The sequence below is a fragment of the Phaenicophaeus curvirostris genome, chromosome Z (assembly GCF_032191515.1).
Source record: "Phaenicophaeus curvirostris isolate KB17595 chromosome Z, BPBGC_Pcur_1.0, whole genome shotgun sequence".
NCBI lineage: Eukaryota > Metazoa > Chordata > Aves > Cuculiformes > Cuculidae > Phaenicophaeus > Phaenicophaeus curvirostris.
Window position 1 is genome coordinate 51384066 of NC_091431.1, and position 14055 is coordinate 51398120.

Here is a 14055-nt window from a genome sequence, read left to right on the forward strand (position 1 = left end):
TTTTTATTACTGACAATAATCTAAAGCGAAAGGGAAAACAGTTGATTTAATTGCTGCTAAATTCTGTGAACGGTACAAAAATTGATGTAATAGCAATTCAAAGCAGCATGATTTCACTTGCCAAACTGCAATGAAACATCTAAGTTAACTTCAATATCAGAAAGTTAAAAATATAAAAGTGAGAACCTATACCATATTAAACAAATACAAGAAAACAATTAATGGAACGTATAAGATAAGCAACTGAACCTGTTCTAAGCATGGTATGATGGCAAACCTATCTAACATACTTGTGCAAGGAGAGAAAATACCATATAGACATTGAACAGCAATTTTAGCAAAAGGCTGTGCTCTAATAGACTTAATATTGTAAACCTGTATTCAATTTGTTTTCAAAGTCTGCTGTTAAGACTATAAATGGTATTGAAAAGAGATAAACATTAGCTGGAATCTAGAATTACATTCCAGGGGAGTAACAAAAACCTCATCTGTTTGGCTTATCAAGAACAGGTTGGGAGGCGACTTAATCACTCAGTAACTCTTTAGGTATATTCATTACCACTGGAAGTCTTTTCCTAAAGATATCTAGTCTTTATTAACAGGGTTAAGGTTAACTGATGTTAGAAATACAAGTTCTGTCATCTGAATAACGTCACAATGATTCAGCACTAGCATGGGTTTTCCCAGTTCTAAAAATTTACCTACATCTTAAAATGTCAAGGAAATATTGCAGGGCATACTGCACTTGATGTCATATCTATTCTGGAACCCTGCCAAGGCACCAACGTTAAGAATCTAGCTTGTATTGACAAAGAATTTAAGCATATAATTGTCTACTTCTAAAATGTGAGACTCAAACCAATGTATAACTTAATGAGTTAATAGCAACTATAATTATATTTGTGAATCTATACCACCAAAACTGGCAGTTCGTGCCATCCTAGTTGAAGAGAATTTAAACTCTAAAAGCTAGCTATCGTACAGTCATCATACTCCTTAGAGTTTAGATTCAAACTAAAATTTGCTGTGATACTTTGCTTGTCCTTAATATCTGGAGCATATATCACATGCAGTTCAGGTGTTCAACCTAGAAGCTAAGTTAATTTCAAAAAAGAACGAACCACTGAACTCCTGTAAGTTGCTAGGGAGTATTGCAACCACTTTTAAAGAGGTGCAGCTTTTACTTTTCTATCTTCTAGGTTTTCTGGAAGCTTATATGTTTAAAAGTTCAACATTTTAATCAAAAATTAATTTGTCATACAGCAGCATTTCGGCTTTGAAGCAAGGGCTTTGTATTTCGTAACAGCAGCCTGTGATCGGGGTCCATAGTATAGGTGTTTTTCACTTTCCGATCCTTTTCTTTCTGTTCTTCATCAGATTCATAGAAATTATTTTCATTATATTCTTCCACCAGCTCATCATCCTACCAAAAGAAAAAAATTATAAAATATATACACAATATTTGAATCAACTGGTTTTATTCATTAAGCAAGTAAAATATAAGACCACAATTCTATGCAAGCCTTATACACTTTTAAAAACAGCTATCAACTTTTCTACCCCAGTAGAAGAGTAAGCAGTAAATCTACCAACACAAAACACACCTCAAAATATATGCAGGATTTCCTCAGAAAGACGATGAAGTGCCAAATGAAACATCTCTGTTAATATTCCATACATTACATTAGGTACAAACATTCGTCCTTTTTGGACTTACAGTCTATAATCTGAATCTGACATTTCTGAAAAGTCAGCTGTTTCAAATCCTCTCTTTCTTTGAAAATGTAGGGCGAGTCACGTGCATTCTTCCCTCTCTAGCAATACCCAAAATACTTGTGAAAAGAGCAAGCCTCAAAAGAAGGAACATGTATTTTTCTTAAGAAATTAGATGTGAAAAGGATTATGTATCCTGAGCCTGGCTTTCTCTGATGAAGTACAAATCCCTGAGCTGTGCAAGTAAAGTTATGAACTATCAGCATAATGCCACTTAAGAAAACAAGACAACATACTGAATCTATATGATTAGGTATGTTTAACCAGTATAAAATCATGTAACCAACCACAATAGTCGGACATATTAGGTGGAATAATCCCCTGTGTACCCTGGTGCTGCTTAATAAGAACACTTGCTTAATAATCAAATTGGCATTGATTATTGAGTTTGGCTTTTTCACGGCATCGGTTTGTTTTTTAAAAGCATGTATCATATTCACCAGGATCAGTAAAATGATCTGGCTCACTCTGTGGTCACAGGACCACTTAAACTGCTGAATTTTTAAAAGCAGTAGGTGGTAAAGGGAGAACAGAAGCATTCCCTTTCAGTGTCAGTCTTTAGTCAAACTGCATTAAGAACACTTAACAGTTTGTGGTAGCACATGATTTAATTGTGCAGTTAATAGCTTTTCTAAATTGTGAAATCACTAAAAAGTTCAGAACTCTTAGACAATGAAGTCATTAAAACCACAGACCACTAGCATTCAAAGCAAGGAATTACAAACAGATTCTGTGTATTCCCCATCTTCTGTGATTTATTCAGTCCAGCAGAAAAGTGAGTATTTTAGTGTGAAAGAACTAACGTGTAATTCTTTTTTATGTTATTCCAGACATACAGTGTAGGGACATCTTCATAAAGTATTAACAGCTTAAATGAAGAAACTGCCAGATAATAAGTTCCATTAACCTGTTTTTAAAGTCACTGAGTAAATGAGCTAATATTTAACTGAGATTTTGCTTGAAATTGCATTTAAGATGGCACTAAAGTTGAGAATATGCCTTACATTTATGGTAAAGCATACTATGTGAATCCTACAGCTACCTCCAAACAGAGCTTCACTACTCCACACTCATAGTTAAACTTCACTAAAATCCAAAGCATGAACACATACTACTTTCCCATTCTACCAGCTGAAACAAAGAAATTCATGCTCAATAGTTAATTTAACTATTAAAGCAAGTATTCTTTTATTCAGTGCTGGAGAAGACTTGGGATTTGTCCTCAGAGTTCTTCTTCCCAACAGTGATTTCAGAGAACTTTATATACACAGAGGTGTCTTCATATTCATAATTTTGCTATGAAATGACAAGCATTCCTGGAACCCCATTACAAATACAGGGGTGTAAAATTAATCCCATCCAGAGATGTTATAGCTTGGCCATATCTGAGCAGTTAGTCTCAAGAAGATAACGGTTGTTATCTTTATCTGAGTAGTTAATCTTGTTTTAACTATTGCAGTTGACATTCCATCCCTCCATTTACAAATCATCATTCCAGAAGGCACAAAGCTAAGTTTGCCACAGAAATCTTCAGGTACTAACTAGATGAGAGCAAGAAATAACTTTGGTCTTACTAAGCCAAAGGGAGTTGAACAGTCAAAGAATTAAGTGACCAGATCACCCACTCCATACACAATGGCTTCCTTTCAAGTAACAACCAGTCATTAAAGTATACTCACTCTTTCTTAGGTAAGCTGCCATTATAACCAGTTGTATAATAACGACTTGTGCTACTGTGAATGGACTAACAGGACCTATTAATGATCTGATTACATGCTCTGACGGCCATGTGAAAGCAGGGGAGTATTTCAAGTGCCATTTTGTACTCCCTGAAGCATGAAAAACATCTGCATGGGTCTGGCAGAACCTGAAGGTATTGAGACTAGAAGAGATCCATGACAACTGAAGACAGGGCATCTTGTGGCATATAGAACAATGCTAGACCCTCATATAAATGAATCATGTCCTAGTTTCTTTAAACATTCAAAGCTGCAGATACCTCCCCTTACGTAAGAAAAAATGAATGAAACAAATGAGCAAACTCTTTCCTATTTAAAACTAGCTGTTGCATCTTTTATTGTTACATTGAAGGAAAACCAAGTCCCCAGTACCTAGCAAACGCCTGCGGATGCTCTTGTGTGCAGTTACTGGAAATAGATAGGCTGAGGATTACAAGATGGGTGAGAAACAAACCATATCACAGTACCAAGATGCATGTTACAGTAATGGTTATAAACTGTAGCTATTCCAGAATGGGCAGAAAGCAAGAAGTGACTTCACTGTCACCTGATCCGAACAGCTTGTTCTATGTGGTCTCACACATGATGCATTTACAGCTTTCAAGAACAAAATTATTAAAAACTAATGAGAAATTTAGAAACTTCATTTGTCCCTTCTACCACACAGAGAATATAAAGATTCTAGCAACGAACCAGTGGTCTGGAATATGACATGTATTCTAGGAGCAAAGAATCTGTAAGGTTTCCTGAAGAAACGTGCAGTCATAGAACCAGAAGGCTTACGTCCACACTCCTGCTAAATTAAGTCAAAATAGAACAGTTTCAGTCCAAAAGCCAATAAGTACAGGGTGTAAAGATCAAGTAGGGAGATATATAAATAATAATACACAACCTATATTATTTATATAACATATTCACAAAAAATTACCACACTACCAAACACTGCATTCTGTAACTCTGTCAGGGAACAGACCAATTGCTCCTACATAAGTCAAAGAGTACGTATGTGTTTTCAGTTAAGTGAAGCACAATGAAATGAACTGCCAGTACAGAACGCAAGATCATCATAATATTACTCTGATATGTTTGAATATTACCTCAATACAACCAGTCAATTCATTACCACTGGGACAGAGAGAACAGAAAGAAAACCTGAGCTTTTGGTTAGATTTGTAGAACTATGCAGGTCTGAAGCCACTGAAACAGACTTGGACTCCTACAGTGCCCTCCTCTGAGAATCATTTTTCAGATGCATGTTACAACTCTATTCAAATGACTCTGCTGGAATTATACTGAGAATATAATATATTAATACAGTTTCATAAAAGCTATCGTATCATTCCAACAAATTACAATGGAAACTGGTACTTACAGTTTTAAGTTTTAGATAAAAGCTATCATGTTCTGGTCAAATGAGATTTCATGGTTCCTTGCACACAATTATATTCATGGGCTCTTAAAAGTTTATTTATCTAAAGAGATAAATATGCTTTGAGCTAATAGAAATTGAAGTGGCTATTAATGGAACAGGTAGTTGTGACAAACTGAAGAAATATTTGGCTTATACTGTGAATTATATATTTTGATTCTTACCATCATTCTATAACCTTCATGTTGGGATAAAAGTCACATGGTGTTGAAAGCCAATCTATTTTTCAAATGAAAACAACTGCCAGGAAACGATACAAACCTGAAGAAGGGTTGACAGTGTGAGTGTCACTGAAAGTTTGTACCCGAATTCCTACAATTCAATGGCTACTACAGTCTCAACTATTAAAACAAATATTCAAAACACAAGGAAGAGGCAACGTTGATAATCCATGATCGAAAAATGCAGGAGAAGAATGGGATAATAAGTTTTCAAATAAGAAAACTCCTTTCATCTTTTCTGCCTTCACTGTGTTCACACCAGTAGATCTCTTCCCTGTCTTCAGGGTATTGATCAAAAATAGGGCATTTTCACACAAGAAATACAGCACTTAAGAATAACTGTTTTCCCATAAATGTCATCTCACTAGAACAGAGAAGCTCTGAGGTAGTTTTGAGCTCAATTATTCCCTTCACTAAAAAGGCTTTGGACTTCCTTTTATTGTCAGGTTGTTTCAAAGAGGTTCAACAGTTGAGGGGAAGCAGAACAACTAGAGGTACATTTCATAAGGGCTCAAGACTGAGGCAATGGTCTCATGGCCTAAAGATCTGTTGCACAGGTCCATGACTTAAATAGTTTGGACTTTAATATTATCCAAATGTAGGTAATCTCAAGACAATTATGAATTACCAGTAAGAAAGAAAATTGCATCAGCACGTGACACAGTTCAAAGCTTCAAGAAGTACAATTCAAACTCGATTACTTATCAACAGTATCTATTCTTTGGCTTTGCAACACTAGTTTTAATTTCTGTTCATTTCCAACAAAAAGAAAGCCATTGCACAAAATCCAGTATCTTCTTGGTACTCTTAGCAGTTTACTGACTATGGTGCTGTAACATCCCTGTAAACAGCTATCCTAGGGCAACTTTGAGACTTTACTCTGTAAAAGGATCCCTCTTCCCAGTCAGCTTAATTTGTAGTATCAATAATCTCCGGAGTTGCATGTTTCAAACTCATACCACCATTTTCACATTTCTTTAGAAAAGCTGGATTTTAATGTGGCTAAGGAACCAACAAGAAAATTCTACTGATTTGAGACGATTTTACACACAACTGAAAAAAAAAAAAAGCTTTCTATATAAAAAGCTTCCAATAAGAAACCAACTCAAGCTTAAGAATCAGACCATAGCAAGCAAAATTTAACATTAAGGCATTTTCAGCCACAACATTGCTGTCAGCAAGTTTCTGTAGTGTAATACATCTTTCTTGCACTGGTATGAGACACCAGGAGAATTCACCGATGGGAGCTGTGCTTGGGTGGAGGAACTCCTCCAATGGGTGACAGAACTCACGGAAGAGGTGAGTAGGCTGAGGACTATCAGGTAGTGCGAGAGGAACATCAACCACTGGAATAACACCCTATGTTCTCCACCTTATGTTCTCCACCCAACAGGCAGGCTGCCTTGTATGACAGAGGACGCCCCATCCTCTCTCCATTCAGCCAAGGAGATGGAGGGGAATGGCAGCAGGTTCCTGACCAGCACAGCAGGCATGTCTCCCCTGTGCCAACTTCAGCATCCCAGGTTCCCTTGCACAATAGATATGAAACTCTGCAGATGGAACCAAACCTCAATGAGTATGGCGTGTCCCACAGCCTAGAAATGTTCCCTAGGTTAAGACACACTAAATCTTCCATTAAAATAGCCTCTGTTAAGAAGAGGCAGGTTATTGTCATAGGGGACTCCCTTCTGAAGGGAACAGAAGGACCAGTCTGCAGACCAGACCCAGGGAAGTTTACTACCTTCCTGGGGCTTCAGTTAGAGATGCAAAGAGAAAAGTATCAACTCTGGTTAGGCCCATGGATTACTATCCACTGTTGATTTTCCAATTAGGTAGTAACAAAATCCCAATAAGAAATTTGAGAGTAATTAAAAGGGATTTCAGGGCCTTGGGAAGTATGGTAAAGGGTTCAGGGGCACAAGTTTTCCCCTGTGTCATTTCAACTACTGGAAATGAAGAGGGAATGAATAGGAAGTGCCAGGAAATAAAAAATTAGCTCTGAACCTGGTGTAAGGAGCAAAACTTTGGGTTCACTGATCATGGGTTGACAGGCAAATCACCAGGCTTGCTGTCCAAGGATTGAGTACGCCTGTCCCCAAGGGGCAAAAGGATACTCACCAAGAAGCTAGCAGGGCTCATTAATAGAGCTTTAAATTAGATGTGAAGGGGAAGGGAGACAGAACAGGCTTGATCAAAAAAAAGCCCAATGGCATCTTGGCTTGTATCAGAAAAGGTGTGGCCAGCAGCACCAGGGAAGAGATTGTGCCTCTGTACTCAGCACTGGTGAGGCTGCACCTTGAATACTGGGTTCAGTTTTGGGCCCCTCAGTATACGACAGGCACCAAGATCCTGAAGCGTGTCCAGAGAAGGGCAACAAAGCTGGTGAAGGGGCTGGAGAACAAGTTTTACAAGGAATGGCTGAGGGAACTGGGGATGTTTAGCCTAGATAACAGGAGGCTGACGGGAGACCTTATCAATGTCTACAACTGCCTAAAAGGAGGTTGTAGAGAGGTGATCGTTGGTGTCTTCTTCCAAGTGATAGGAAGAGAGGGAATGGCCTTTAAGATGCACCAGGAAAAAATTCTTCACAGAAAAGGTCACTGGGCACTGGAACAGGCTGCCCAGGGAGGTGGTTAAGTCACCATCCCTGGAGGTGTTTAAAAGGCGGGTAAATTAAGTACTCAAGGATATGATTTAGTAGTGGACAGGTATGGTCAGACTTGATGATCTCAAAGGTCTTTTCCAACCTAATGATTCTATGATCTTCCTCTCACAGATATATTCTAAGATTATATCCCTGCATCTTCTCATTTATACAATATCCTGTGGAATCCCAGCACAGATGTACATTTTAGTCTTTAAAAAAAATCAACATTCCCATACCGTATGAGTACATAAACTCATTCATTACATCAAAGACTCTTCAGAAACTGCTTGATCCAATCTTAGTGGCTTTTTTTTTCCAAGAACTCACTTAACCAATAACATAATTTTTAATATAAACTCAAAAGATGTAATGAATTAAAAAATTCAGTGAAAAAAAAAACCCAAATCCAAACATGTTCTTCAGAAAGCCTACACTTATAAAAGTTTCATACTACAGCTTTGAGACAAGACTTTGGCACAGGTGGGAGTATGGGTTTGAGGACCGCCGAACATTAAATTTTTCCCAATATATCACAATTACAGGAACATCTGTGCTAAGTACCTTCATACCAAACTACTGTGAAAGCTCAAGAAGTATTCAAAAGCTAACTCTCATTTCTATACGAGGCAACAACTAAGTCTAGGACTGCTGTCTAAAAATAGGAGCCAAGAGTGTGCTGCAATAATTAAGGTCTTCCTGCAATAACCCCAAATTTCCAATTATTGTTGTAACCAAGTCTCATGATACTTGCAGGTAGAATTAAAATAATCAATTATGATTTTTATATCACTTTTATTTATTCAAAACAGTTCTATTCTCCTCAAAATGGAAGCAAGGCATAAAATAGCTTTCTCTTGCCAAAAACCACTCTTATTTTAATAGTGTGTGGAAAGGTATGATAATAAGAGTGATTGACAGATTTGCAAAGCAAAGAACAGGAAAAGTATTTAGAGCATACGAGCGAAAGAACAGAAAATAAAAAGAAGAAAAGGGATAAAATAAATATCACAAAAAATAAAATGGAGACAGCAAAGGTGAAGAGATAAAATAAGGTGAAAAAGTACCATCAACTTCTAGCTGAAAGTTACTAATTATTACTTCAAATATTATAGTTGACTTTGGGACTTGTATTCACAATTTTAGTTAAATGCTTGAGAATGTTTTAGACTTTTTAGGATAGTTAAAGGTTAATCTCAGTTTAAATTTAATCTCAGTTTAAGAATCTGCAGAGACAGTATAAGCCACCCCATCAAGACAGCAAGCACTCATAAACCAACTGCCAACGCAAAAGTATTCTTCCATGGAGGCTGTCAGGGAAGAGTCTTGGGCGTCTGGCTGCGCCCTCTTCCCTGATCGCCCCTGGAAACGGAGAGGACAAGAGGAAATGGCCTCACGTTGTACCAGGGGAGGTTTAGATTGGATATTAGGAAACATTTCTTTGTGCAAAGTGTGGTGAAGCCCTGGCAGAGGCTGCCCAGGGCAGTGGGGAGTCTCCATCCCTGGAGGGGTTCCAAAAATGTGTAGACGTGGCACTTTTGGACATGGTTTAGTGGGCATGATGGGGTTGGGCTGATGGTTGGACTGGATGATCTTAGAGGTCTTTTCCAACCTTAATGATTCTATGATTCTATGATTCTACGGAGTTGCACAACAACTGATCAATGAAGAAAACCAGTTAATTGTTAGTTACTTTGGGGCTGCAACGAAGAGAAGGGTACTATATGCTGTCTAAATTATATTATTAGTAAACACCCATCATGAATTATAAACATGGTACGGAGGAACAGTGATCTCTCAGATCTTCAGCCTATGCAGAATCGTAACGGTTCACAGTACTCTTCCTTTTCTGGAGTTCCTAACACAACCTTGAGTTACACCAAATCATGTACACTTACTCCTTACACAACTCAACCCCAATCTTGATGGAAAAAATGTAGAAGATTTTAAAAGAAAATGTCAAAGAGGAGAAAGGGATCTTGTCCTTTTCACACACATGCAAGCACACTGATACCTTTATTTTTAAGTTCTATTTATGTACTTGGGACTGTTTATAGTTTCTAAAATGTTTCTCCACATTTAAACCATATTTGGACTACAGCTTTAGCTCTATATGTTAGTTAGGAACCTCAAATTTTCAAGACACCAAATGACCCAAAATCTTAGAACGCTGACTGTACTTGTACTTGTATCAGCCATCTGAACAATGAAAATCTGCCCTAGTAATTCTAACATCATGAATAGATATTAAATCCCATATTACAGGATTTTTTCCCTTCATCCTAAGGCATAAGCACACAAAAGAGCTGAAAGCATCTTAAAACACCTGTTGATTCACTTCACTGATATTTTCACACCAACCACTGCTGGTATATTTATTCTGATAGTAAAAACTATGATGTAAAAACATTTGTTGCTACCATTTAGGCCTAAATTACCTCCAGTCCTCTTGTCTGGCATTATTCAACTGTTAACTGGAACAAATTTGTGGATACACTATCAGAGATGGATGACCTAAGAAAATCTGAAATATTTCATATTTGCTCTTCCACATGGTCCTTTAGAGATATGCCATAACCAATCAAGAATTCTACTGGATACTAGAAACAGAAGAATTATAGAATAGCTTGGTTGGAAAAGACCTTTGAGATCATCAAGTCCAACCATACCTATGCACTACTAAATCATATCCCTGAGTAGTTAATCTACCCATCTTCCAAGTAACTCCAGCGATGGTGACTCAGCAACCTTCCTGGGCACCCTGTTCCAGTGCCTGATAACCCTTTCAGTAAAGAAATCTTCCATCGTGTCAAATCTGAACCTCCCTCATGCAACCTGAGGCTACTTCTTCTCATCTTATTGCCTATCACTTGGTAGAAGAGACCAACACCCACTTCTATATAACCTCCTTTTGGGTACTTGTAAACAGTGACAATGTCTCTGGTCCTCATAGGATACAAACAAATAATAATTTTTAAAAAGTCAGCAAAACTATCATCTGGAAGAATCACACAGCACAGATATCTACAATTAGACTTCAGTAAGGCCTACAATGTACTAATTTATAATATAACTCGATTAATTTTATACTAAAAGATTGAATGCTATTCTATTTAATGTCTCCTTACTCATGTCCTTATTGCAGAAGTGTGTAATAAAACTTCCAAATCCTCTACTAAGATGCTGAGAACAGAAGAAAGGAGAAGTGTATTAAAGTTGTTTCGTTATTAAATTAATAATTTACACAATATTTCAAAAGTATTTTAGCTTTTTTCATTTTTATAACTTTATCTAGGTAATTCACCTAGTTAACAGGAGGCTATCAACCTGAATACTCCTTTCCCTTCTTCTGCTCTCATCCTCTCCATATAGGCTTCAGAAGTTTTATTATCCTCTCCTGCAATAAACCAGCAAAACTGATTCAGAATACTGATTACACAGTTAACAAAAGTTAAGGATGGTCAGTGTTTCCTGTATTCTCCGTTTGAAGTTTTATCATTTAAAATTGCAGTTCAGATGATGCACAATCCAACAAGGGGAATGAAAAGCAAATATTTAGAGCAGTACTTGACACTGCTGAGCCATCTTAAGTAGTCATTAGACACTGGATTTCACCAAGCTCTTTACGGAATACACTAAAAATCTAAAACTCTGAGACATTAAGAAAACACTACAAGAGCAGGAAACATTTTGAAGTGTTTAAAAAAAGTCTAGAGATCACAGAACAGTTGAGGTCAGAAAGGACCTCAATATTTTGTCAGAGATCGCAATCACAACAAATACTTTCAATATAGAAACATAGAATAGTTAGGACTGGAAGGGACCTTAAAGACCATCAGGTTCCAACCCACCTGCCATGGGCAGGGACATCCCACTAGGTCAGGCCACCCAAGGCCCCATCCAACTGGGCCTTGAACACCTCCAGGGATGAGGCATCCACAACCTCCCTGGGCAACCTGTTCCAGTGTCTCACCACTCTCATGGTGAAGAAACTCCTCCTTACATCAAGCCTAAATCTGCCCCCCTTCCACTTTATATCCGCTCCCCCCCATCCTATGACCACAAGCCTTTATGAATAGACCCTCTACAGCTTTCTTGTAGGCTTCTTTCTGGTACTGGAAGGTCGCTGTAAGATCTCCTCAAAGCCTTCTCCTGGCTGAATGACTCCAGCTCTCTCAGCCTGTCCTCACAGGGAAGGCGCTCCATATCCTTCTCACACTGAGGATTCCAGAACTGGACACAGTACTCCAGATGAGGTCCTCAAGAGAGGAACAGAAGGGCAAAATCACCTCCCTCAACCATTAAACTTCCAGAGGGCAAACTCTGGACTGTTCAGAAGGCTGGTTGGCAAAGTCCCATGGGAGACAGTACTTAAGGGCAAGGGAGCCCACAAGGGCTGGGTGCTCCTCAAAAAAGGAAATCCTAGCAGCTCAGGAGCAAGCCATCCCCAGGTGCCAGAAAAGGAGCCGGCGGAGGAAAAAAAAAAGCTGGGTTGAGCAGGGAGATCTGGGGAGACATCAAAAAGAAGAAGAATGTCTATGAACGATGGAAGAAGGGACAAGTGTCTTGGGTGAACTACAGGGGGGTAGTGAGATTGTGCAGAGGGAAAATTAGGAGGGCTAAGGCCCAACTAGAGCTCAGATTGGCCAAGTGTGTGAAAGATAACAAAAAATCTTTCTATAAATACATAAACAATACAAGGGGAACCATGGAGAATATTCAGTCCTTCTTGGATGCAAACGGAACAACTATGACAAAGGATGAAGACAAGGCTGAGGTATTTAATGCCTTCTTTGCCTCAGTCTTTAATAGTAAGGAAAGTTGTTCCCTGTGTGTCCATCCAGGAGTTAGAGGAGCAGAAAAAAGCTCCCATGATCCAAGAGGAGGTAGTTAGAGACTTGCTAGCCTGACTAGACACCCACAAGTCTACGGGGCCAGAAGGGATCTATCCAAGAGTATTGAGGGAGCTGGCAGATGTGCTGGCCAAACCCCTTTCCATCATCTTCCAACAGTCCTGGAAGACTGGGGAAGTTCCACTGGACTGGAGGCTGGCTGATGTTGTGCCCATCTACAAGAAGGGTCGCAGGGAGGACCCAGGAAACTACAGGCCTGTCAGTCTGACCTCAGTGCCAGGGAAAGTCATGGAGCAGGTGATCTTGAGTGCTATCATGAAGCACATGCAAGAGAACCAGGTGATCAGGCCCAGTCAACACAGGTTCACAAAAGGAAGGTCTTGCCAGACTAAACTGATCACCTTCTATGACGAAGTGACCCACCTGCTGGATGAGGGAAAGGCTGTAGATGTATCTTCCTGGACTTCAGTAAAGCCTTTGACACGGTTTCTCACAGCATTCTGCTTCGGAAACTGTCAGCCTCTGGCCTGGACAGGCGCACACTCTCCTGGGTGGAAAACTGGTTGGCTGGCCGGGCCCAGAGAGTGGTGGGAAATGGAGTTAACTCCAGCTGGAGGCCAGTGACAAGTGGTGTCCCCAGGGCTCAGTGCTGGGTCCAGCCCTGTTCAATGTCTTTATCAATGACCTGGATGAAGGCATTGAGGGCACCCTTAGCAAGTTTGTGGATGACACTACGCTGGGTGGAAGTGTCGATCTGCTGGAGGGTAGGGAGTCTGCAAAGGGATCTGAACAGGCTGGACTGCTGGGCTGAGACCAGTGGGATGAGGTTTAACAAGGCCAAATGCCGGGTCCTGCACTTGGGGCACAACAACCCCATGCAGTGCTACAGACTAGGAGAAGTCTGTCTAGAAAGCTGCCTGGAGGAGAGGGACCTGGGGGTGTTGGCTGACAGCCGACTGAACATGAGCCAGCAGTGTGCCCAGGTGGCCAAGAAGGACAATGGCATCTTGGCTTGTATCAGAAACAGCGTGACAAGCAGGTCCAGGGAGGCTATTCTCCCCCTGTATTCTGCACTGGTGAGACCGCTCCTTGAATACTGTGTTCAGTTCTGGGCCCCTCACCACAAGAAGGATGATGAGGCTCTGGAGCGAGTCCAGAGAAGAGCAACAAAGCTGGTGAAGGGGCTGGAGAACAGGCCTTATAAGGAATGGCTGAGTGACCTGGGGTTGTTTAGCCTTAAGGCTGAGGGGAGACCTTATTGCTCTCTACAACTACCTGAAACAAGGTTGTAGAGAGGAGGGTGCTGGCCTCTTCTCCCAAGTGACAGGAGACAGGACATGAGGGAATGGCCTCACGCTGCACCAGGGGAGGTTCAGGCTGGACATGAGAAAATTTT

General features: G+C 39.7%; 1 protein-coding gene across 2 annotated transcripts in view; it reads right to left on the minus strand.

The window, feature by feature from the left end:
- AP3B1 (adaptor related protein complex 3 subunit beta 1) overlaps nt 1-14055 on the minus strand; it is a 161553-nt gene that overhangs the window by 102681 nt on the left and 44817 nt on the right. For both annotated transcript variants that reach the window (XM_069880721.1, XM_069880720.1), the window contains exon 8: nt 1262-1423. In XM_069880721.1, the coding sequence (XP_069736822.1) occupies nt 1262-1423 (162 nt within the window). The remainder of the gene's footprint in view (nt 1-1261; nt 1424-14055) is intronic.